This window comes from Leptosomus discolor, chromosome 4 (assembly GCF_034619465.1).
Source record: "Leptosomus discolor isolate bLepDis1 chromosome 4, bLepDis1.hap2, whole genome shotgun sequence".
NCBI lineage: Eukaryota > Metazoa > Chordata > Aves > Leptosomiformes > Leptosomidae > Leptosomus > Leptosomus discolor.
The window spans coordinates 83,282,213-83,305,591 of record NC_141394.1 but is presented as its reverse complement, the minus strand read 5'-3'; the positions used below and the strand labels follow the sequence as shown (position 1 = coordinate 83,305,591).

The 23,379-nt window shown below is 70.2% G+C and overlaps 2 protein-coding genes across 2 annotated transcripts; one reads left to right on the top strand and one right to left on the bottom strand.

Moving 5' to 3' along the window:
- The first annotated feature begins 680 nt into the window (after positions 1 to 680).
- On the top strand, positions 681 to 9,647 carry ADISSP (adipose secreted signaling protein). Its single transcript, XM_086463771.1, has 6 exons — positions 681 to 699; positions 2,371 to 2,376; positions 3,491 to 3,630; positions 5,564 to 5,702; positions 8,291 to 8,413; positions 9,547 to 9,647. Exons 1-6 carry the CDS (start codon positions 681 to 683, stop codon positions 9,645 to 9,647), a joined length of 528 nt encoding a protein of 175 aa, XP_086319897.1.
- A 1,256-nt stretch (positions 9,648 to 10,903) lies between these two features.
- Positions 10,904 to 22,844, bottom strand: HSPA12B (heat shock protein family A (Hsp70) member 12B). Its single transcript, XM_086463768.1, has 12 exons — positions 22,802 to 22,844; positions 19,722 to 19,822; positions 18,374 to 18,498; positions 17,888 to 18,074; positions 16,648 to 16,752; positions 16,349 to 16,465; positions 15,922 to 16,093; positions 15,128 to 15,214; positions 14,287 to 14,391; positions 12,062 to 12,320; positions 11,767 to 11,870; positions 10,904 to 11,547 (listed from the first exon to the last, which is right to left on the bottom strand). Exons 1-12 carry the CDS (start codon positions 22,842 to 22,844, stop codon positions 10,904 to 10,906), a joined length of 2,049 nt encoding a protein of 682 aa, XP_086319894.1.
- Positions 22,845 to 23,379: the final 535 nt, after the last annotated feature.

Below are 23,379 nucleotides of genomic sequence, written 5' to 3'. Positions count from 1 at the left end.
GTTTGCGAGACGGGCAGGTGCGGTGCTTGGGGACGTGGTTTGGTGGCGTTGGTAGAGCTGGGACAAAGGTTGGGCTTGATGATCTCGAAGGTCTCGTCCGCCCGAAACTGCTCCGTGAGTCTAATTTCCCTGTGCTCGGCAGGCCGGGCTGCTGACGGCGCCGTTTTGGGCACCTGCCTCCTACTGCCGGCTTCCCCGGGTGCCCGGCGGTGGCATCGCGTCACCGGCAGCGAGACCGGGTGCCCGGTGGTGTTGCCACCCCGAGAACGGGCTCTTGTGGGGCGGCGGGGCTGGGCGAGCCCCAGGGAGGAGGTTTGAGCCTCGCTTTCCATCGAAGGGCTCTTTGGGGGTGTCGCATCCCCAACCCCCAGGCAGGAGGCCGCCCCCCCCCCCCCAGCCCGCTCCGGCGGTCCCCCCTTGCCTCGCTGCAGGGGCTGTGCCCACCCTGGGCTGGGGGTGCTGGCGGGGTCACCCCCGGCGGAGCGGCAGCCGCGCGGTGCCGTTGGGTGCTGGGTGCTCGCCTGGCCCTGGCGCCCGGCCGGAGGCAGCGGCTGCCCTCCCCGGCTCTGCCCGTCCCTGCCTAACCCTGCCCGTTCCCTCCCCAGCCCCGGTGGTCCCGGAGGATGGCCGCCTGCCCCTGCCTTTGAAGTTCGGCGCGAGAACGACCGCCGCGGGGACCCATGGCTACGGCGAGCAAGGGTGAGTCCCTGGGGTCCCCCTCCTGCCTGCCCACCCCTCGGCCCCTCCCGGGCTCCCTGCCCTGACGGGGGGGCCAGGCTCCGCGTTTGATGCTCCCTCCCGGCGAAGCCCCTCTGCCCGCGGCCCTGCCGTGGGGGTCCCTCTGCCCAGGGGCTGCCTGGGGCGGAGGTGGCGGGGGACCAGGGGGACATCGCTGCTGTTTTTCTGCTGGGAGCTGCAAGCAAGAACCCACTGAGGGGGCTTGCGGTGGGCTGGGGGCTCCGGCGGGGCGCTGCCGGCACCGCTCAGCCGCGGTCCCCCCTCTGGCAATCGGCACAACCCCCTGCCCCAGGCAAGGCTGCCGGCGGAGGTGGGGGGTCCCAGGTGCTTTTAGGGTGCTCCCGGCCTCTCCCGGACCCTGGCTGCCTCCCCAAAAGGCTCTGGCAGTGCTGGGCTCGGGGAGCTGGGCGCTCGGTCGGTGCCGGGAGGGGGGGACCCCAAAAGGCCGCTGGCACGCTGTGCCCTGTGCCGGCAGCGCCCGGCTCTCCGCCGTGCCGAGACAAAGACCGAAGAGGCTCTTTGTGCTGCTGCTGGGCGTGATTCCGTCTCCCTTTGTGCGCTTGGCCACGGCTCCGGCCTCTGCGGCTCCTTCCCCGCTGCCGGTGAGCCGGGCCGTGGGACGCCGCCATCCCGAGGGCTTCTGGCAAAGCCTCCTCCGCCTTCCCGGCAGGACGAGGGCCCGGCGAGCGGGCCGACGCCGAAGGACGGGTTCCCTGCGCTGGGCTGCCTTGGCAGCCTGGAGGAGAGGGGATGGGGGAGCCCTGAGCGCCCCCCGTCCTTCCTGGCCCTGAGCTCTGCCTCCCCGGGGGCGCTGGGACACCCCCTCCCTCATTTCAGGGGGACGTGGTGACTCTGAAGGTGGCATCTGCTTTCGGGGCTTGCGATCGCTGCCGACACGTGTGAGGCAGGCGTCGCCCACCGTGACACCCCCCCACTGCTATAGGGTGTGGGTCGGACCCCCAAACCCACCCCCTGAGTGCCTGACCAGACCGGCTGCCGGCATGCTGGCCGTGCCGGGTCCGGCAGGTCCCGGTGACCCTCCTGCCCTGGCTGCAGTGGCGCTCGGGGATAAAACATGCCAGCTCCCGGTGCTTTCCTGCCTGCATCCCTGCCTGTACCCCTGCCTGTACCCCTGCCTGTACCCCCCTCGCTGCCGGGTGTGTCGCATTTCGCCCCTCAGGAGGTTTCTGCGCTGGCCGAGTGGCGGCAGGTCCCACCCGGGTGGGTGCCCCTGCCCCTTCCACCCTGCCCTGCGGCAGCCGGGATGGGGACGCTGTGCCCTGCAGCCCCCAGGGGTCCCCGGGCCGTGTGCCACGGGGGGGACCCGCTTCCCGGGACAGCCGGGACGGCTGCCTGCAGTGCCCGGCTGCCACCTTCCCCCCCCTCCAACCTCCCTCTCTCCCGAGGGTCTTCAGACCCCCGTGCCGGGGGGCTATAGCTGGGCGCCGTGGCCGCTCGGGCTGATGGTGGCTGGGTGCCCTCTTGTCCCCAGGGGCGGCCTGGCGTGGCGTTGCCTCCAGGCGCTGCTGCGTGCCGGAGACACATATTTGGGATGCTCCCTGCCCGCCTCCTGGCCGGCGTCGGGGCTCCCCTGAGCCCGGCGCTGCCATCGGGATGCCCGGTGGCAACCAGCGGGCTGCGACCTTGCCAGTTGCCGCAGCTCCCAGCCGGGTCCCCGGCGCTCCCCTTGTCCTGTGGGGCAGAAGGGGGCTGCACCCCGCCACGGGGGGGGGGGGGGGGCCGGGGCCGGGCTCTGCCCGCGTTTCGGCGCGGAGGGTCCCGCCGGCGGCCCCTTCGCCACCGCGGCTGCGTGGCTGTGCGAGAGGCCGAGCCCCTTGTTCTCCCCTGCGTGCGGGGAAGGGATTTCTGCCGAGCTGTTCCGGCTGAACAATGCCGAGTTATTAAATCTCCGGCGTTTCCAGCCCGCCGAGGCACAAAGAGCCTTTTCTTTAAGGAGGCGGCAATCTGCTCCCGGCCGCTGCCAGATGGATGCGATCGGCGGCCGGACTGGGGGGTTTCTTGGGGTGTACTGGGGAGGAGGAGGAGGAGGAGGAGGAGGAGGAGGAGGAGGAGGAGGAGGAGGAGGAGAGGCTGCTTTGGGCTTGGGAGCTTACAGAGAGCCTACTGCCAAGGTGCGAGTGAAAGGGCGCGCGGCGTTCGTGCCTCTGCGCGGGCTCCTGCTGGCCGTGGGGACCTCGGTGTCCCCAGGCAGGCGCCTGCCCTCGCAGGGACGTGGTTTTTTTTTTGGGGTTCCCTCAGCGCACCGCGGGCTTTGCTCCCCAGCGTGCTGGCCACCTTCGCAGCCCTACCCGGCACCCTGGGACCCGGGGGTGCCCTTCCCCGGGGGTGCTGTCCTTTCCCCCGGCCCTTGTCCCACCCGGGTCCCCAGCGCAGCCCGTCTCTCCGCTCCTCTGTGCTGAGAAAATCGCGGGGGGCGAGCGAATGCTGCTGAGCCTGGGGGGGGGGGGGGGGGGGGCGCGGACGGGCCCCTCGCAGCCCCCGCGGGCCCCTCAGCTCTCTGTGGCCACTGGTCACCGGTGTCCACGGGCCATCTCCTTCACCCATGTCACGGGGCGTTTTGGGAACGAGAGCCGGGCGGCGGGGGCAACCTGGGGAAGCCCCTCCACGCCTGACGATGCTCCGGCCTCGGCCCATCCCCGGTGGGGCTGGGGACGGAGCTGAGGTGGGCGCTTTGCCAGCGGGCAGGGGGTGACGCGGGGGGGGCTCTGTCCTCTCCTCCCCGCGCAGGCAGCAAGGCGAAGGGGGGGGGCCGTGCGCTTCGCCCCCAGCCAGCCCGCCGAGGGGGCCCACGGCCACGTGCACTTCGACGAGAAGCTCCACGACTCGGCGGTGATGGTGACGCAGGAGAAGGACGGCAGCTTCCTCGTCAAGGTGGGAGCCGGGGGCACGAGGGGCGTACCGGTACCCCCCCCCGGCCTGTCCCCGCAGCCAGCAGCGGGGCTGGGTCTATCCGGGGGGGGGGGGGGGGCCCTGTGAGGTGGGTGACCCCCCCCCCCCGCCGCAGTGCTGCCTGTTGTGGGCCCCCCTGAGCTGGGATGGGGGGGCTCCTGCTGCCGGCGGGTCTGCCCGCTCCGGGAGGGGGGGGGGGGTTTCCATCGCTGCCGCTCCGGACAGCGCTCCGTCTCCGTTGCAGAGCTCAGGTTTGGGGGTGTTTCTGGCTCCACCAGCTCCCTGCAGTACCTGGGGGGGGGGGGGGGGGGGGGTGGCTGGGAGCACCCCTAGAGCCCAGCTCCTCCCCCGTGGGTGCCTGGGGTGCTCCTGGGGGCGCAGGGGTAAACACGGGTGCTTTGCTCCGGCTTCGCCCGTTTAGCACCCGATTCCTGCGGCTGCACCCAGCCCCTGCCGGCGACGGGGGGGGCAGGTTCGGGGCCGGCTAGGGAGGGTGCCGTGTGTCCCCCCACCCCCCCCGACCCCCTGGGCCGCGCTGCCGCTGCCTGATGCGGGCAGCGTTGGCAGGGCGGTCAGGGTGTCAGGGTGGGCTCGGGGTCGACGGTGGCTCCCGCACCACGCTGGGGGCCGGCGACGGCCGCGGGGCCAGCAAGCCACCTTTGGTGCCCCCTCGTGCTTCGCCCCCGGCGGGTTCGCAGACCCGCTGCCGCCCCACGCCGCGGGGCTGGGTGCGGGGGGGCTTGGGGGGGCAGGCGGGCGCCTTGGCGGTGCCTCGGAGGCGCGGGTTGCCGGTCCTCTGCCCGGAGCTGCTTTATGGTGGCCACCAAACCGGCCCCTCCTTTGGCAGCCCCTTTCCCCCCCCCCCCCCCCCCCCAAGAAACAAACCCCTCGGAGCGTGCGGCAGAGCCCCCCGACCCCCCCTCCAGCTCTGAGTCAGCTCTCCGCACCAGGCGGAGGACGGGTTATCGCTTAGCAATTGCCGCTCCGGGGGCGGTTGTTATTATTTCCCCCCCCCACCTCCCGTGCCATGCAGCGTGCCGCGGGCGCCCCGGCACCGCACGCGCTTCTCCGGCGAAGCGGGGGCAGCCGCCTGCCACCCTCGGCGCTGCCAGCCCCGGCGGCAAAGCGGCACCGACCCGGTGCTGGCAGCCGCCGTGCCCAGCGCAGCGTGCCGGGGGCCGCCTTTAACCGCACAGCTCTTCCCCTCACCCCACCCCAAGCAGGTTTGGGGTGCACCCCGCACCCCGCCGTGTGCCTGGGAGGCAGGAGGAGACCCTCAGCCTCTCCCCGAGGGAGAAAAGGCTCTTTGGGGGCACCAAAGGGCTTCCCACGGGGTTGGGACGGATCCTGGCTGCGCCCTGGGCTCTGCCGCGTGGTGGGGGGGGGTGTGGGGTGTGTAGGCTGGGGCGGGGGGGGGGGGAGCTCGCTGCTCCCTTCCCAAAATGGCTTTTCCCCAGCGCGGTGGAGCAGCCGGCTGGAAGGGCTCTGGTTTTCGTCGTGGTGGGGGATGGATGGCGCTGGAACGCGTGCGCTTGGAAGCGCCTCGGCTTCGGGAGACCAGTAACGGCAGCCCAACGCGTCCGCTGCGCGCTGGGAGAACTGGTCTCTGCCCCCCCCCCCCCCCCCGCCCCCCACGGAGGTGGTTGTTCCCGGGGCTTTGCTCAGATCTGGTGATTTTTGCTGCTGGCCAAAATCTAGGTGTTTGTTACGCTTCCCCAGTTATTTAGGAAAATGCCCCCCCCCCCCGGTGCTTGGGGGTGCCCGATGCCTGGTGGGTCCCTGTCCCCGGGGTGGGACGTGGAGGGGGACGACGGGCTGAGACAGGACGATGGCAGCGTGGGACCCCCTCCTGTGCGGCTCCGCGCCCGCCCGAGCCGTGGTGTGACCCCCCCCCCGCCGTGTCCCCCCCTCGCAGGTGGGGTTCCTGAAGATCCTCCACAAGTACGAGATCACCTTCCTCCTGCCCCCGGTGCAGAGGCTGGGCAAGGACGTCTGTGCCGTTCCCCTCCCCAACCCCAACCTCCGAGTCATCGGTGTCACCCCCCTGCCAGAAGGTAAGGTCGCCCCCTCTTTGTCCCCGCTTTGTCAGGCATGGGGGGGTGACTCCTCTCGCTCGGGGAGCCCGGAGCCCCCCCGGGGATGGTTTTTCTGCCTCGGGAGAACTCGGAAAGCGCTTTGTAGGACACTCACCCACCAAACCCCAAGCCTCGTCCTTCCCCTCAGCACGGCGGGGGGGGGGTGGCAAGGCCGACCGGGCTGTCCCCACCCCGGGGGGCTTTGGGGACAAGCCACGCAGCGACGAGGGCGGCGTTTGGTCCCCCAACCCCTGCCGGTGCCCGTCCCTGCGGCGCTGCGTCGGGGCGCTTCACCCCGCGGAGAAGGAGCCCGTGTTCCCGCCGCGCCTCCCGGGAGATGCCCGACCCCGACCCGCGGCGCTTGAAGGGCGGCTTTGGTGGCGCTTTCATCCAGGAACCGGCTGAACACAGTCCAGACCTGCCGGTATTTTTAGCCCTTGCCCTGCCTGCTCGCTGCCTGCGCCCAGGGTCTGCCTAAAGAAGGGGCTGGAGCCGCGGGGGGAGTCGCCTCCGTGTCTCCAGGCTGCTGGCTCACGCTCTTGTCGTAGAGGAAAGGGGAAGAACATCCCGAAACGGGAGCGCTCGGCGCGGGGCTGGGCAGCGGCGATACCTGGGCTTCGGTTCGCGCCCTGTTGGCGGCAGCTGGGGGCCGGGCGTGTGGCAGCCCCCCCCCGGGGTCACGGCTGCAGGGCTGGGGTCCCACCGCCTCCTCTGCCCCCTCTTTCCTCCCTGTCCCCTTCCCGGCTCCCCCAGCCCTCGGTCCTGCCCGGGGCCATGCCGGCAGCGCGGGTTCGGTGGCAGCCCGGGCCGGGCCCCTGCAGCCCCGCAGCCCCCTAACGCATCGTCTGCAGTCGGGGGGTTCCACCCTCTTCTCTCCCAAACGCGCGTCGAGCGGCTGCTGCGCCTGGGGGTCCCGCTCGGGAGGCGAAGAGCGGCCGTGGGCTGGCGGAGCGGAGCCCACGGGGCCGTGGGGACAGGGACAAGGACAGGGTTTTGCTCCCGGAGGTGGCACCAGGCTCACGCCCCAGCCCGGCTCTGCGCCGGGCTCAGTTTGCCGCTGGCACGTCCGTGGGAGAAGGGAGCAGGGACGGGCCCCGTGGCTCTGGCGCGGCGGCTGGGACCGCCGAGCGTCACCCTGGGCTCGGTGGCAGCCGTCTTGGGGACACGGGCTCTGCTCCGAGGACGCAGTGGGCTGCCTTGGGGGCACCTTGGCTGGTCCCCTGCCAGCAGCTCCGGCTGACCAGCAGCCGGTGGATGCTCTTTCCCGCATCCCCCGCGCTGCAGCCCGACGCCTCTCCCCTGTCCCCCCCCCGTGTCACCTCCCGAGGGTCCGGGCGTGGGGCGGTGGCTGGCAGGGACGTGGGGCGGTGGCTGGCAGGGACCGGCTGCGGCTCTTCCCGCGCTGCCGCTGGCCCCGGCCCAGCAAAGCACTTCAGCTTCGCTTGAAGCTTCCCCGCCTCGGGCTGGCGTGCTCAGCCCGGGCTCAGGGCCAGGGCTCCCGAGGCGCTGGGGAAAGGAGCCCTTTGGGGACCCCTCCCCGCTCCGGTGGGCTCCGGAGGAGTCTGGTGCCTCGCAGCGGTTCAGCAGCATCTGCCCCCCCCCCCCCCCCCCCCCCCCCATGGCCTCGGGGTCCCGGTGACGGCCAGGGGCTCCCCTCGAGGCTCTGCTTCCTGCATCCTCAGCTGCGGGCAGGGATGGAGTTGGCCAGGTTTGTCCAACCACGGGCCAAATCCAGGCCCTGTCCTGCCACCGGTGCTGGGGTCACCCAGCCCGGACAGAGCGTGGGGCCTGGCTCACGGCTGCGGTGACAAAGCGGCCCCGGGTGAGCGTGGGCTGGAGATGAGGGGGCTCCCGGCGCTCGGGAGGAGGACGTTTTGCTTCTCCCTCCTGCTTTTTTATCCTCTGGATCAAAAGCAACTGCCTCCTCCTTCGGCCCTGCCAGCTCTTGCCTCTGCCTCACAGCTGGGGAAACTGAGGCACGGGGGGCGGGGAGGGAGCCCAGCGAGACTTGTGCTGTGATGCTCAGCGCCTTGGTGCTGGGGATGGGGCTAAATCAGCCGTGCCCCGGGCTCCGCTGCTCCTGGGCGAGGAGGGGCTGCCAGCTTGGGGAGGGAGGGTGCAGGCAGGTTGGGGAGGTGCGGGCAGGGTGGGGAGGGTGCGGGCAGGGTGAGGGAGGGTGCGGGCAGGGTGAGGGAGGGTGCGGGCAGGGTGAGGGAGGGTGCGGGCAGGGTGGGGAGGGTGCGGGCAGGGTGGGGAGGGTGCGGGCAGGGTGAGGGAGGTGCGGGCAGGGTGGGGAGGGTGCGGGCAGGGTGAGGGAGGTGCAGGCAGGGTGGGGGAGGGTGAGGGAGGTGCAGGCAGGTTGAGAGAGGTGCAGGCAGGGTGAGGCAGGTTGGGGAGGGTGCAGGCAGGTTGGGGAGGGTGCAGGCAGGGTGGGGAGGGTGCAGGCAGGGTGAGAGAGGTGCAGGCAGGGTGAGGGAGGGTGAGGGAGGTGAGGTGCGGGCAGGTTGGGGAGGGTGCAGGCAGCTCTCTCAGCCAGACCCCAGCTCCCAGGGTCTCTCCGTCCCCAGGCTACAGCGTGAAGTGCGAGTACAGGGCGCACAGGGAGGGGGTCCTGAAGGAGGAGGTGGTCCTGGCCAGCGAGGCCGGCGAAGGCGCCTGCGTCAGGGTCGTGGTCCAAGCCCGGGTCATGGGTAAGGGTCTGCCGGCGCCGGCCGGCAGCGGGGCGGGGGCTTCGTGCGGTGCCTCGGGTTTCGGAGCGGCGATTCCTCCCCCGGCACAGCCCGTAACAGGGAGCACTGGAAGGCCCGGCTGGAGACCCGCTGCTTTCTGCTGCGGCTGGGGAGCCGGGGCTGCTCCCCGCATCCCCCGGGCCCTGCATCCCCCGGACCCTCCTCCCCACATCCCTGCATCCCCCAGACCCTCCTCCCCGCATCCCTGCGTCCCCCAGACCCTCCTCCCTGCATCCCTGCGTCCCCCGGACCCTCCTCCCCGCATCCCTGCATCCCCCGGGCCCTCCTCCCCGCATCCCTGCGTCCCCCGGACCCTCCTCCCCGCATCCCTGCGTCCCCCGGACCCTCCTCCCCGCATCCCTGCGTCCCCCGGACCCTCCTCCCCGCATCCCTGCGTCCCCCGGACCCTCCTTCCCGCATCCCTGCGTCCCCCGGACCATTCTCCCTGCATCTCCCGGGCCCTGCATCCCCGCATCCCTCCTTCCCCGACCCATCTCCCTCCAGCTCTCCCAGTTCAGCCGCTGCCGACGTTCCCCACCTGGTGGACGCTCCGAAGAAATTGTCTAAACCGACTGACTTTCACCCCAAAAATCCCCAGCCCGGGGGCTGAAGCTATGGGGCCTCCCCGGTGAAGGGGTGCATGGAGTGGGGCCGCAGCGAGTGGGTCGGGGGCACCCCCTGCCCCCTGGTCCTCACCCCAAGCCCCCTGGGGTCCCCCTCTCCTCCTGCCGTGGCTGCTTGTCTTTCATTTTGATTGTTTTTTCTGCCCCCCCCCCCCCCCCCCCCGCACCTTTCTGCCTAATTGGGGTTTGTTAATGAGAGCTCAGCTTCGTGTCACTCCCACGCGGCCGGTCCCGGGGTCCCTGTGCCCGGTGGCTCGCTCCCCGGCACCCCCTGCTACCTCCCTGCGCCCCCACCCCGTGTCGGGGGCACAGGGTGACCTGGGGACATCTCCTGGGCGCCGGCATCCCTTGTGGGGGAACCAGGGGAGGGGGGAAAAAGCCTGAAACCTCCCCAAAAGGGCCAGCCTGAGGCCAGAGGCGGCTGCACCCCGGCTCTGTCCCCATCCCCGCTGTCCCCCTCCTGTCCCGCAGACCGGCACCACGGCACGCCGATGCTCCTGGACGGGGTGCGCTGCGTCGGTGCGGAGCTGGAGTACGACTCGGAGCAGAGCGACTGGCACGGCTTCGACTAGCCCAACACCCCCCCCCGCCGCCCCCCCCCCTCAGCCCCCCACCCGCGTGGCTCCGGAGGACGAAGCTCAAATCTAAAAAAAAAGGAAAAAAAAAAAATACCCCAAACCAAAAAATCCCCCTCCCCTTCCGTGTCGGCTCCGTGGGGCATCACGGAGCTGGGGGCGAGCTGCTGCCCCCCCCCCAGCTGTGGCCGCCACGCAGGCAGCGTGTCCCCCCTCCCCGCTGCAGGGCCGGGGGGGGAGGGGGTGTCCCCGAAACGCAGGAGGGGCTCCCCAAATGCCGGAGCCGGGGGGAGGGATCCCGCTTGCTGCCTCCAGCTGCTCTTGCTGCTTTCCCCTCGCTTTTCTCCCCGGCCCTACCCAGGAGAGGGGGCGTTCGGGGGGCTGAGCCCCCCCCCCCCCCCCCCCCCCCCCCCGGGGTGAAATTTTGCCTCCTGGGGTGTGGAGCTGAGCTGGGCCAGGGCAGGACCCGGCAGTGGGAGAGGAGCCGGGTCCCCGGTGGCTCCGGGGCTGGTGGCCGTGTCCCTGTGGCAGAGCCCCTCCAGGTCCTTGGGGGGTGCCCAGCGCCTCCGTCTCCTTCCAGTTTGCTTTTTTTTTTTTTGTTTGTTTTTTTTTTCCCTCTCTGTCTCCGACAAGACCCGTGGTACAAGGGCCGGGAGGAGCGGCTCGGTTTCAAAAGCAACAGGAGGCTTTATGTGCCTATATATATATAAATATATAGATATATATATATACACATCTGTGTGTACGTGTGGGGTTTTTAAGGACAAAAACCTACAGAGGTAAATAATAAACCTTCAGCTGGGCAGGGGCTGGAGCTCCGGTCGCCTCCGTTAACCCCCCCGGGAGCGTTGGCGCCGGCGGCTGCGACGTGATTAAAACCCACGGAGGGGAGTGGGGACACACGCGCACACACACACGCACACACACACGCACACGCACACACACGCACACGCACACACACACACACACACACACACACACACACACACGGGACACCCCCAGTCACCCCTTCTGACAGCCGGACCACCTTTCCGTGGGGGGCGCGGGCCCCGGCGCAGCGCTGCCCGGCAGCACGTGGGGAGCGTCTCGGGGGGTGTCCCACGGGGCGCGGCGACACCCTTGGCCCCTCCGCCGGGCTGGGGAGATACGTGTTGTTCCCCCCCCCACCACGGCCGGCACCCCCGGGGGTCCCGCGGGGCCGGAGCGGGTGGGAGGCTCGTGGGGGGGGGTCCCAGGGGCGGCGGCGGGGGCGCTCAGTTGGAGAGGAAATCGATGGTGGCTCGCACCGTCTTGGAGGTGCGGGTGTCCATGGCGGTGACCTTGATCTCCGTGTCGCCGAACTGCATGCTGGCGCGGATCTCCCGGCGGCCGCGGGCCGCGCCGCCGGCGTCGCCCGGTTCCTCCAGCTCCAGGCTGATGGTGCCGCACTTGCGCACGCCGGGGTCGGTGATGTAGACCACGTCGTCGGTGGCGCAGCAGTAGATGTTGATGATGGTCTTGCGTTGGCCGGGCCGCGCCGGGCAGTAGCTGCGCTGAACCACCTCCCCCAGCGCCACGGACTGGTCGACGGAGACGAACTTCTCGAAGATGTCGGTGCACCAGTGCTTGCCCTCCTTCACCAGCAGCTTCTCCCGCGGGTGCTTCCCCTCCACGAACTTGTTGAGCACCCCCACGCCGTAGGTCAGCGGGGAGCGGCGGACGCGGACGATGGTGGGGTCGAGGCCGAAGAGCACGGCCCCCTTGAGGATGGTCAGCCCCACGTCTTGGGGGATGATGACGCGGCAGGCGAGGCCGAAGGCTGCCTGGACGGCGCGCTGCAGCATGGCCGACTCCGCGAAGCCCCCCACCAGGAAAAGGAACTTGATGCCTTGGACCTCCGGCTTCTTCAGGAGGTCGTCTGGGGAGGGATGGGGGGGGGGCGTCGGGCAGGGCTGGGGGCTGCCCGGGATCCTCTCTCTACCCCTGCCCCCGGTGAGGGTGGGCACCGGGCACAGCTCAGGGTGCCGCTGCAGGGTACCGGGGTCTCACGGAGAGGGGACGCCCCCCTCCACCCCTTGCAGAGGGGCAGGGGCTCCGGCAGCCAGGCAGCTCCCCCCGCCCCCCCCCCGGGACCTACCGATGTGTTTGATGATCTGGCTGATGGTGGGCTGGAAGAGCTCGCCCATGGCCTCCGAGGACATCCGCAGCATCCCCTGGGACGACCACTTCACGAAGTTGACGCTGGGGAGGGACAGAGGGTCCGGGGTTGCCCCTCACCACAGACATCCCCCTCTCCTCCGGGGTTCCCCCAGCCCAGCGGACCCAGAAGCAGAGCACCCCACCTGCCCTTGCCCTCTCCCTCCACCCAGTTTAAGTCCCCAGGGGTCCCCAGCCCCCCCCGTTATCCCCCCCCCCGAAAGCCGGGGTCTCACTTGCTCTTCTTGAGGGCCGTCTCCACGTTCTGGCCCCGGTGCTTGCGGTAGAAGTCGATGAAGGAGAAGGGCAGGGAGATGTTGAGGGGGCTGGCGCGGGAGGGGGCTGCCGCCCGCTTGCGGGCTTCGAAGGCGATGGTCAGGTCCACCCAGGCGGCGGGACGCTTGGCCTTGAAGGTGGCGATGAAATCCTCCCCGAAAATGTGGCACAGCAGCTTCTCGAAGGCCAGGTCCACCCCAACGGCCCCGTAGGGACCCCCTGGGGACCGGGGAGGGGGCGGGGCTGGGTCAGGCAGCGTCCCCATGGCACACACACACACATCCCCATGTCCCCCTGTCACCATGTCCCCAGACCCCCCCCCGGTGTCACTTAGCAAAGCCTGGGGTGTTTTCTGTGCCGGACCGTGGCCCCCAGCCCTGCTGCAGCCCCCCTGTAGGGGGATCAGGGTGGGGGGACATGGAGGGGAGCCCCCCCCCCCGCCCAGGCTGGACCAGGGGACAGGGATGGGTGTTGCACTGTCAGGGGGGACATGGAGATGTCCCCCAGGAGCAGGGAGAAGGCGGGCAGCGTGGCTGCGGGGACAGCAGTCCCCTGCACAAAGGGGATCATGTTGGGGGTCCCTGGGTGATGCTTGGGGGCTCGGTGCTCCCCCCCTCCCCACGGCATAGCTGTGCTGGGCAGTGCTGGGGCTTTCCAGTCCCACGGCCAGCTGCAGGGAACCCCGGGCTGGTGGCTGTCACCCACGAGACCCCGTTTCTCCAGGGGTGCCTGGCCATTGTGTGCCAAAATCTCACCCCCAGGACGGGCTGAGGCCGGGGGCTTCGCGTGCCCCCCGGGAGCAGGGTGGGAAGCCCGTGGGCACGGGCCAGGACACCTCGCACAGCCCTGAGTCACCCTGTGCCTTCCCTGCGTGCCCGGGTGGCACTGGGGGCTGTGACCCCCCAGCACACGGGGACACCAGAGGGGTTTCAGGTCCCCACACCAGGGTGCCCTGGGCCTCAGCTTTGACCCCTGCCCCCGTCCCACCTGCAGCCACCCCGGGACCCCGGTCCCACCCTGCACCCCCAGCTCTCCCACCCACATCCCTGTCCAACTGTCACCCCCCCCCAGCCCAGCACCTCTGTCCCACCTGAGCCCCCTCCAGTCCAAAACTCCTGTGCCACCAGCACCCCTGTCCCACCTGAACCCCTGTCCTATCTTACTGCCCCCCCCTGCCCAGCACCCCTGTCTCTCTGTCACCCCACAGCCCAGCACCCCCGTCCACCAGCACCACATCCCACCTGAGCCCCCCCCCAGCCCAGCATCCCTGTTCCACGTTGTCACCCCCACAGCCCAGCACCCCTGTCCCATCCGAACCCCTGTCCCACCTGAGTCCCCCCAGCCCACAACCCTTGTCCCACTTGAACCCCTGCCCCACTTGTCACCCCCTTGCTCAGCACCCCTGTCCCTGTGTCACCCCCCAGCCCAGCACCCCTGTCCCACCTTGTCACCCCCCAGCCCAGCACCCCGTCCCTGTGTCACCCCACAACCCAGCACCCCTGTCCCACCTTGTCACCCCCCAGCCCAGCACCCCGTCCCTGTGTCACCCCCCCAGCCCAGCACCCCTGTCCCACCTTGTCACCCCCCAGCCCAGCACCCCGTCCCTGTGTCACCCCCCCAGCCCAGCACCCCTGTCCCACCTTGTCACCCCCCAGCCCAGCACGCCTTTCCCTGTGTCACCCCCCAGCCCAGCACCCCTGTCCCTGTGTCACCCCACAGCCCAGCACCCCTGTCCCACCTCGTCACCCCCCAGCCCAGCACCCCGTCCCTGTGTCACCCCCCAGCCCAGCACCCCTGTCCCACCTTGTCACCCCCCAGCCCAGCACCCCGTCCCTGTGTCACCCCCCAGCCCAGCACCCCTGTCCCACCTTGTCACCCCCCAGCCCAGCACCCCGTCCCTGTGTCACCCACCAGCCCAGCACCCCTGTCCCACCTTGTCACCCCCCAGCCCAGCACCCCTGTCCCTGTGTCACCCCTCAGCCCAGCACCCCTGTCCCACCTCGTCACCCCCCAGCCCAGCCCCCCTGTCCCACCCGCACCCCCCGCCCCTGCCCTGCTCCCTGCGGACACCAGGTGGCGCCACAGGCCCAGCCACCGCCCCGCAGGGGACAGGGAGGGGACCCCGGCCCGGGAAAGGGGCGCTGCCGGGGGGGGGGGCAGGGTGGGTCTGGGGGCTGCAGCCCACCTGAGGCTTTGTACAGCTCCTTCAGCGTCCCCTGCGGCTTCTCGATCTGGTGCACCGTGAGGTCCACCGTGCCACCGCCGCAGTCCGCCACGATGTACCGGTCACCTGCGGGCAAGGACAGTGGCCGAGTCGGGGTCCCGTGTCCCCCCCAGCTGCTGCGGGGTCTACCCCAGACCCCCAGCACCGCGCCGGGGCTGAACCCCCCCGGAACACCCATCCCGTGGGCTCGGAGCAGCTGCCAGTCACGGTCCCTGGGCCGCAGGGCTGCGCTTTCCCTGGGAAAAACGCGACTTTAACCAAAATATGGGGTTTTTTTGGGGGGGGGTCGTTTTGTTTTGGCTTGTTTGGGTTTTTTTCCCACCCGAAACCCGGCTGCAGAGGTTCTGGAGAGCAGGAGGGGGGTGCTGCAGGAGGGGGGTGCTGCTGGAGGGGAGTGCTGCAGGAGGGGGGTGCTGCTGGAGGGGAGTGCTGCTGGAGGGGGGTGCTGCTGGAGGGGAGTGCTGCTGGAGGGGGGTGCTGCGGTGTTCCCTTGGAACAACGGGATGGGAAGGTGACAGCCAGCCCCTGCCCTCGCCGGCATCAGCCGGGGGGTCAAGACCGAATGACAGACCGGAGCCGTGTCACCCTCATGGCAGGACCCTCCCCTGGCGCTGGCAGGGGCCCCCGTGGGCTCCTCGGGGGTCTCCGCTGCGGAGCGGACGTCCAGCCCCCCATCCCCTTGCCCAGGGTGACCCCCAAGGCAGCACCGGTGGGGACTCCTGCATGTCTCCCCCGCCGGTGAATCCTCCCCCAGTGGGGGGACTGGGGTCTGCTGGGGGGCCCTGCCCACCACCCCTCCTACCTGCCTGCATCTCCGACCAGAGCTCCCCGACTCCCGACTCCACCAGGAAGGTTCGGCTGTGCCGGGAACGCCGGAGCTGCTCTCGGGCTGAGGGACACAGCAGAGGCACCAGTGTCAGGCTGGGGGGGTCACCAGGGCCAGGATCCCCCCTGGGATCCCCCCCCCCCCCACCCTCCAGCGGGGGGGTAACGCTGTGCTGGGCTGCACTGGGAGCACTGGTTGTCCTCTCCCCTCCAGCTGGGACACCCAACACGGCCCCAGCTCCACCCTGGTCCAGCCGCCTCGCTGCTCTGCCCGGGATCCCGCAGGATCCCATGGGATCCCCCCTCACCGCGTCCACGGGCGATGCCACCGCTTCCCCCTCTTCTCCCCAGCCCGGGTGGGGTTTCCTCAGCTCCCCCCACCCGCTCCCAGGACGGGGGGACATCAAAGCAGCCCGGAAGGGCAGGGAGCTGTTTGGACAAGGTGGGGTCACCATCCCGGCCTATTTTCGGCGCGCCGGGATGGCCACGGCACAGGAATTTCACCAGCCTCAGCCCCGGGATGCAGCTCAAGCACCTCCGTCAATCCGGATGCGACCCCACCAGCAGATCCCAGCTCCGGGGCTTGCTCCCAGCTGGGCAAACTGGTTCTGCCCCAGCAAAGCCCTGGCTCTGCGGCCGGAGCAGAGGGCTCCCACGCGTGGCGGGGAGCATCCCCGGAGGTGGCTCAGCAGAGGGTCTCAGCCGGCCCCCGGCGCAGCGGGTGGGTCCTCTCCCTGCCCCGGGGTGACGGTGACGGCACCGGCCGCTCACCCTGCCGAAAGCTGGAGTCCACGGGGCGGTCGGCCGCCAGCCCGTTGGCCGGGGGTCTGCAGCTCAGGTCGATCAGCTGGTGGAGCCGAAGCTTCCTGCAATAAATGGAGGCGGCTTCGGGCTCCAGCGCGATCAGCAGCTGCTCCGGGTTCTCCGGCGACACCAGACCGGCCTGCGGGGAGGTCGGGGAGTCGGGGCGCCATCCCTGGGGGTAGCACTTCCCCCTCCCCAGTGGCCCCCTTGCCGAACACCCAAATCCTCCCACCCCACCAACCCCAGGTTTCAAAGCCAGCCCGTGCCCGGCACCCAGAGCCCAGCTCTGGCTCCTTGAGCCACCAGGACACGCCGGAGACCCTTCAGGCAGCACCCACCGGGAGAGCACCACCGCCCCCGAGGGTCCCTGCCCGGCCCGGGGGGGTCCCCTCACCTTGTAGGCAGCCTCCCGCATGAACTGCTTGGCCGGCTGCTTCCAGATGGCGGGCACGGTGATCACCCAGCGGATGGCGTCTCGCTCGGGCAGCGCCGGGCACTGGTCCTTCAGCTCCTGCCCGGCCACAGGCGGCGAGTGACCCCCCTGGTGTGTGTGTGTGTCCCCCCCGCCCCGCCGCCCCCGGCCAGAGCATCGGGGCTCTCGGTGAGGGATGCGACGCGTGGGGCGAGGACGATGCGCGGCTCCGTTTGGGGAGCAGGGGGGGTGCTGGGGGAGCCGGGGCCGGGGTGCCCTACCTGCACGGCGTGCTGCTGGAAGAAGCGGAGCGCGTGGGCGAACACCTCCAGCGCCTGCATTTTCTTCCCGTTGACAGCTTCTAGCTCCGTCTTCATGGTGAGGTCCTGCCGGGGAGGGCAGGGACGGCCGACGGGGTCACGCCGGGTGCCGGGGTGCAGCCGGCATCACCGCCCCGCCAGCGCGCCTCGGGCAGGGGGGCTCATCCCCGCCCGCGCCCGACCGGGGCTCGGGCGCTCGAAGCGTCCGCCTGCCCTGCAGCAGCTGGGATGGGGGAACCCGAAAGGCGAAGGGCTGGAGGGTCCGTCAAGCGGGCGGGAGGCGGGGGGGGAGCGCCGGGCTGGCGAGGTTCGGTGAAGCGACGCGTTTATCAGGGCCCGGGCGGAGCGAGGCCGCGAGCCGAGCCGCTTGGCAAAGGGCGGCAAAGGGGTGACATCTGCCTGTCGCACCTCGCGGGGGGAGACAAGAGCCCAAAGAGGAGCCTGGCGGCGGCGAGCCGGCTCTGTTTTGGCTAACGAGCGAGGGGCCGAGCAGAAAGACAGTTTCGGCTCAGAGCTCTGAAGGCTGCGATGCCCCGGAGGGAAACTTTTCCTTCGTTATCCAGAAAACTAGTGTTACAGTTAGCACCCCTGCTGATGCTACTGAGAATTCTAGAGATCATGCTGCTCGTGTGTGACCGTGCCGCTGAACTCCCCGCCGAACCACGCTGTGTGTAACCCGTGGGAGGGGGAAAAAAAAGAGCTGGCGAACAAAAAGAGGAGAAAAAGGGGTAGAAAGCGGGAGAAAGGGACTGAAGCTCTAGAAGAGACGGCCGACGCGCTGCGCCGCTCTTCCCCCAGCCGAGCGAGGGACGCCTGCGGGGTGAGAACCGCGCCTTCGCCCCGGCGAAGAGCACCCAGGAGAACCCAGCCAGCACCACAGCAGCGCCCGGCCAGCACCATTGCCGCGCCCGCGCTGCCGCGGTGAGTGCCTTCGCCCCCGGCGACGCCGCGCTCCTCCCGTCCCTCGCCTTAACCCACCGCCCGGGTTTGCGACTCTGAGCGAAAGGCAGGGGTTGGCGCCCCGGCTCCTAACGCGGGGTGCTGACGGGCAGGGGGTTTGCTTGCAGCCCCCCCCGGATTTCTGCTCCCCCTCCCCGGTGATCCCTTCGCTTTCTGCAAAGCGGGATAAATCCCCGGGGCCGGCTCAGCTCAAGCCCCACGGGTCCCCGGGGAGGTCCCCGGGACGGGAGCGGGGACTTACGCTGGTGCTGTGAATTTTCATCTTAAACTTCTCGAAGTAGAGCCAGTCGCGGGCTTCCTCGGGGTCCAGGTCGTGGTAGTAGTCCCTGGCCGTGTAGCCGAAGCTGTGGAAGATGCCCTCCGGCGTCAGCAGGAGGCTGGTGGGGGTCTTCTGGTTGGCCACCCCCGGGTCCCCTCCTTCCCATTTCCTGCAAACAGGAGCCGGCAGCAGCCCGTCAGCCTCGGGGTCCTGCCCCGTTTCGTCGGATCGTTTGGGCACGACCTCGAGCACCCCAACGAAGGGGTCCCCTGCACCCCCGCGGGCCATTAGAACACCCCATCCTCCCGCTCGGGGCTCCTTCCACCCTCACCCCTCATGGTGGGGGATGCTCGTTGCCCAGCCCGGCTCCATCCCTGCCTCTTGGCCAGCCGAATTCCGGCCGCTTCGGGCCAAAAAAGTCCTTTCAGTGCCCCGGGAGCAGCTCTGGGGGCTCCGGGCGCTCCTCACCTCATCATGTGGATGGCCTCGGGGTCGCTGCAGAAGCTGAAGGCGTAGCCGCTGGACGTGGTGCCGAAGTCGATGGCCACCACCACGGCGAAGGAGGGGGTTTGCTGGGAGCGAGCCTCGCTCCTCTGAAACGCAAGGGCAGCCGTTAGGGACGGACTGTGTCCCGGCGGTGAGCGCCGAAACGGGGCTGGCTGCTTCCAGAAAAGGGGTAAAAAAACCCCAAAATAAACAGTGAAGGGGTTAATTTTTCCTGGATCAGGCCCACTGCCCTTTCTGCCCGGGCAAGGGACGCAGCGATGCTGCGGTTCCCTCTGCAATGGCGCGGACAGCACACGGGGTAATTCCTCCCAGTCTTGGACAAAAGGGACCGCCCGTGCCGGCCGTTCCCAAGGGCAGGCTCCGTGGGACACGGGGGTTCGGGCAGCGCCGGAGCGGGGTGGTGCCCACAGCCTCTGCCCACGAGGGCTGCTTGGGGTGGCGGTGGGCTCCCCGTTCCTCGCCATTCTGGGGTGGTGCTGAGCCCTCCGCGCTTGAACCCTGGAAAATTTTACCCCAAACCTTCCCTGCTCCCAATCGCGGCCCAATGGACCTCATCCCAGACGTCCCCACGGGTCACCCAACCGAAAAACTTCCTGGCCCGGGCGCTTCAGGGGGTTCCCGCTGCTGCATCCTACAGCCGATGCTTTTCTGGTCCTGCCGCCGGGCCCCCGTCCCGCGCCCCCCGGCCGTGGCAAGCAGCGGCGGCGCCGAGGGAGCCGCAGCGAGCCCCGTGCCCGTGCCACCGCCCCGTGCTGCCGCCCTCGCCCGCCGCAGCCTCCCAGCGCGCGGGGGAAACGCGGGGAGCTAAAAGCCCTCATTAACTTTTAACGTCTCCGGGTTTGATAAGCGCCGGCATTAGCTGGCCGTGAAAAAAGCCGGCGACGAGCGTGGGTGAGGCGGTTGTCTCAGAAACGTGCGTGTTTGGGGAGCCGCAGGGACAGCCAGCGCCGGGGAGGAACCGGCCCTGGCGCGCTCCCCTGCCTGCCGCCCCCCACGCCGGGCAGTGCCCCGGCAGGTCCAGGCAGGAGCCGGGAGCTTTGCAAAGAGTTCCCTCAAGCTGGCCTTGCCTCCGGTTCCTCTCCAGCGCTGGAAAAATCCCTCCGTCCAGTAACTCCCAGAGCTAAGGGGGGATTTGGGCCCCGGCGATAGACTGACCCATCCCGCGGCCGGTACCGGGGCGTGCGGTGGGGACGGCAAGCGGAGCGGGAGGGGAGCGGTGCGCGGGGAGCACCGGCCAGGGAAGGACCGGAGGGGGCGATGCCGGGGACACAGACCCCAGCAGCCCCAGGGGACCCCGCAACTGCCTTACCGGCGACTGGGAGGGCGTCAGCGGGGCGATGCTGCAGGAGTCGTGGGGCGTCCCCGGGGAGCCGGGAGGGGACGGCGTGAGGCAGCGCTCGCCGTTGGCACCTGGGGACACAGCGGGGTGAGGCTGGGATGGGGACGGGGCCCCGGCCCCTCCTGAAGACCCTTCCCCCAGGCGAGGGCAAGGCGTGACGGCCCCACGCAGCCGCTGCGGCTGCGGGTTCGGCAGCGGAGGGGTCAGAGCCGCTGCGGGGGCTGCTCCCGGGGGGCTCCGCGCGGGGCAGTTCTGGGCCTGGGGGGGCTTCCCGCGCTTTTTCTTCCAACCACGTGTAAGGAAGGATGTAATCAGCTTCAAATCAGCAAATGAGGAAGGCCCTGCAGGCGTCCTGAGGAAGTGTGGGTACCAGTTGCACCTGGTGTTAGCACTGGTGAGCTGCTGGTGAGCGCCCAGGGATCCCTCCCTGCAGGTTAGGGGCTCACACAGAGGAGGGGGACAGTGGTCGGGGAAGAGCTGCAGGGCTGAGGGACCTTCTCCTCCGGGGCTGGGGGACGTCAGCTCTTGCTCAGCAAGGAGAAGGGTCGGGGTGAGCTGGTCGTGGCGTTGCAGGGAGGGGTTCGGCTCGCTGCCGTGGGCAGGCTGTGGTGCCGAAACACGGGCTCGGCGTCTTCTCCACCGCCGGAGGGGAGCTGGCGCCGGGAGGAAGAGTTGTCCCCTCCTGAAGCCGGCCTCTGAAGAGAGCCAAGTGAACCTGCAAGCCCGGTTTCTCCCCGTTGACTCTACAGAGGCCCTTGGTGGCGGCTGCAGGTGGAGACATTTCCCCGTAGCTGAGCGAACCGAGGCGGGATGGGGCCTGCCTTGCGCATCCGAAGGGGACCGGAGGAGTGGGAGTGCGGTGGCCTTCGGCGGGAGCAGCCAGACCTCATTCCTTGCAGCTGAGGCCAGAAGAGTCAGGACTAAAACCCCGTGATGTGCTCGCAGCCGTCAGGATCGCGGTGGGCTTCCAGAGCCCCCTATTTTTAAACCGAGACACCCATCGCCGCATAAAGACACGCTGGCTCGGGTTGGCAATGCCTGGCGGGGACGATGCTGGAGGCTGCTCCGGGCAAACAGCTTATATCCATCGGGAACGGGGGGAGAAAATTGGGAGAGAGGCGCTGGGGAGCTACCGAGGCAGAGCAAGCGTCTGCAGCGAGAGGCCGCGGAGACCCGGCTCCTCGGCCCTCGGCGAGGGAGCTGTGCCGGGCTCAGACCCGCCGCCACGCTGCGGAACAGCCCCGTGTGGCGGAGAGCTCCTGCGTGAGCCCCCCGAGAGCTCCGGGATGTGGAGGTCTGGGCTGCGCGGGGAGCTCGGGGGCGCTCGGGCTGTCCTGCGCCGCCGCGAGCCACGCACACGCGTGGGGACGGGCGCCGTGGTGCGGCGGCCCTTCCTCTGCGGGGCCTCCTCCTCTTCCTCCTCCTCGAGACGCCAGCCAGCTCTGCATCTCCTGGGGTGACCCCTCCAGCAGCTCCTCCAGCCTTCTCCCGGGCATCCCAGTTAATCCCAGTGGGTCAGAGTGGGCTGGGGACGCCTGGTCGCTGGCGGCGCAGGGCTGCCTGCTCTCCTCTGGCCACATGGCTCCAATTAGCAGGGGGGTTAATCACCCGCCCCGCGGAGGCACCCGCCGATGGGCGAGCTCCGGCTGCTGGCGGGGGGCAGCGGGGAAGGGGCTGGGGCAGCTGATGGGGTGGGGGCCGCCTTCCCCAGGGGGTTCTGCCCGGGGTCCGACCCTGCTGGGAATGGGACGTGGGGTCCGGGCGGTGACACCGGGAGGGCCGAGGGTCCGTCTGTCCATCCCATGGGCTCTGCCGAGACCCACGCTTTGGGCTTGCCTGCCCGGCCACGGGGCTCCGTGCCGGGAGCCCGACGGGGTCTGGACCGCGGGAGTGGGGACAAGCAGCACCCACTCCCAGCCGGAACTGGGAGAGGTCTGGGACTGGAGGAGGCTCCTCAGTCTTTCCTCAGGGAAGTGTAAAACTCCAGCTCTCCTTCGCCAGAGGTTGCCAGCACCTCGTGTCTGTGTCCAGGCAAATCCACCCCAGCTCCCACTGCGACCAGTTTACACCAAGGGGCAGCCCCCTAAACTCCTCGGGCAGCTCGGGAGCCCCAGCGCCTGCAGCGAGGGTGCTCTGGGACCCCCCGAGCAGCAGCAGCCGTGGGGCTGGGGCCAGGCTCGGCCGGGCAGGCACCCCTCCGTCCTGGCAGCGGGGGTCCTGGCCGCTCCCCACCGCTTTGCCCCCTTGGCCGGCCGGGAGCCGGGCTGCCGGCCCATCGCTCGCCCCGGGCTCGGTGCGGCGGTGTCGGGGAGGGGGCCGCGCCGCGTGCCCCCCGGGAGCTGTGCCAGCGGGCTCGGCCGCTCCCCGCCGCCACACGGCTTCGGTCCCTTCGCACCCGCGCCGTAAGTGCCTTTCGCTGTATCCCGTGTCTGTGCCATGAATATTTGATCCCCGACAAACGAGAACGTCCCTCCGGGCGTCTCCGAGTGCTGGCAGAGCCCCACGGCGGGGGGAGGCTGGTGTCCCCTGGTCAGGGGGGGGACAGCACGGCCCTGGCTGGGCTCCCAAGCGCAGCCGGGCTTCGAGCCTGGGGCTCCGGACCCCCAACCCGGGGCCGTGCGTGTGAAGCCCCTTTCCTGCGGGTCCAGAGCACCCACCGGCGTGCGGGCACGGGGCTCCCAGTGGCCTGGGGGGACCCTGCGGGGGGGGGTTAATCCTTGCGATGGCCTCTTTGCTCACGCTGCTGCCCCCGGTTTGTGTCCTCAGGGTTGGGTTTCCTCGCCCGCCGCAGCTGGTTCTGGTTACCCCAGCGCGGGAGCAGCGTGGGGGGCTCCTCCGGGGCGCGGCCACGGTGGGGTGACGGCGGAGGGGACGGGTGGCTGGGGCGGGGGGCGAGGGGGGACGCCCGGGAGCGTGGGGAGGCGAAGGGAGAGGGACCCGGCGTGTCGCGCTCGTCTCTGCAGGTGGGAGGGATGGGGGAGAGGGGGGGCAGGGGACCCCCCACCCGCTGCTGTCCCCACCGGGCACCTTCCCTTGAGGATAAGCCTTACCCATCCGGAGACTCTGCATCCCGGGCTCCAGGAGCATCGCCATGGCGTCCTCGCCTTCCCGGCTGCGGGAGAAGGAGAAGGGACAATGGGACGAGTGTCCGTGTGCCCAGAGGGACCGGCTGCCCCCTTGGCAGCGGGGTGCACATGGGCTGGGGGGGGGCCACAGGGTCCCCTCACCCCCCCTGGGCGTTACTGAGTGAGCCCAGGCTCAAGCCTCCCTTGAAGACCTAGAAGGGACAGGGCTGGCTGTGACCCCACATCCCCCAGGACCCCAAAGCCTGGGGGGCTCAGGGGGCAATAGGGTGCGGGAGGGTGTGTGTGGGGGGCTGTCCCAGTTCAGCATGCACCCCCTCGGCACCGGCCAGGCTCTGGCGCAGCCGCCGGCACGGGGTCTGCGGGAGGGGGGGACGGGGCTCCTTCGCTGACGCGGGTGGGCCAGCTGCGCGAGGGGCAGGCGTGGGGTGCAGAACGCCCTTCCGCCCGCGTGGGGTCCACGCTGCAGATTTTCGGGCTCGATGGGAGAAATAAACCGGGGGCAGGCGACCATCTAAAGCCATTTTCTTCATCAGGGCAGCCGC

Bases quoted from the DNA above. Each gene is read 5' to 3' on its own strand.
- ADISSP (XM_086463771.1), top strand. The intron at 5,703-8,290 runs GTAAGGTCGCCC...CTCCGTCCCCAG, and splicing joins TGTCACCCCCCTGCCAGAAG to GCTACAGCGTGAAGTGCGAG. The intron at 8,414-9,546 runs GTAAGGGTCTGC...CCTGTCCCGCAG, and splicing joins GGTCCAAGCCCGGGTCATGG to ACCGGCACCACGGCACGCCG.
- HSPA12B (XM_086463768.1), bottom strand. From the start codon at position 22,844: ATGGCGATGCTCCTGGAGCCCGGGATGCAGAGTCTCCGGATGG. The intron at 18,075-18,373 runs GTGAGGAGCGCC...TCCTGTTTGCAG, and splicing joins GAGGCCATCCACATGATGAG to GAAATGGGAAGGAGGGGACC. The intron at 11,871-12,061 runs GTGAGACCCCGG...GTCCCTCCCCAG, and splicing joins ACGGCCCTCAAGAAGAGCAA to CGTCAACTTCGTGAAGTGGT.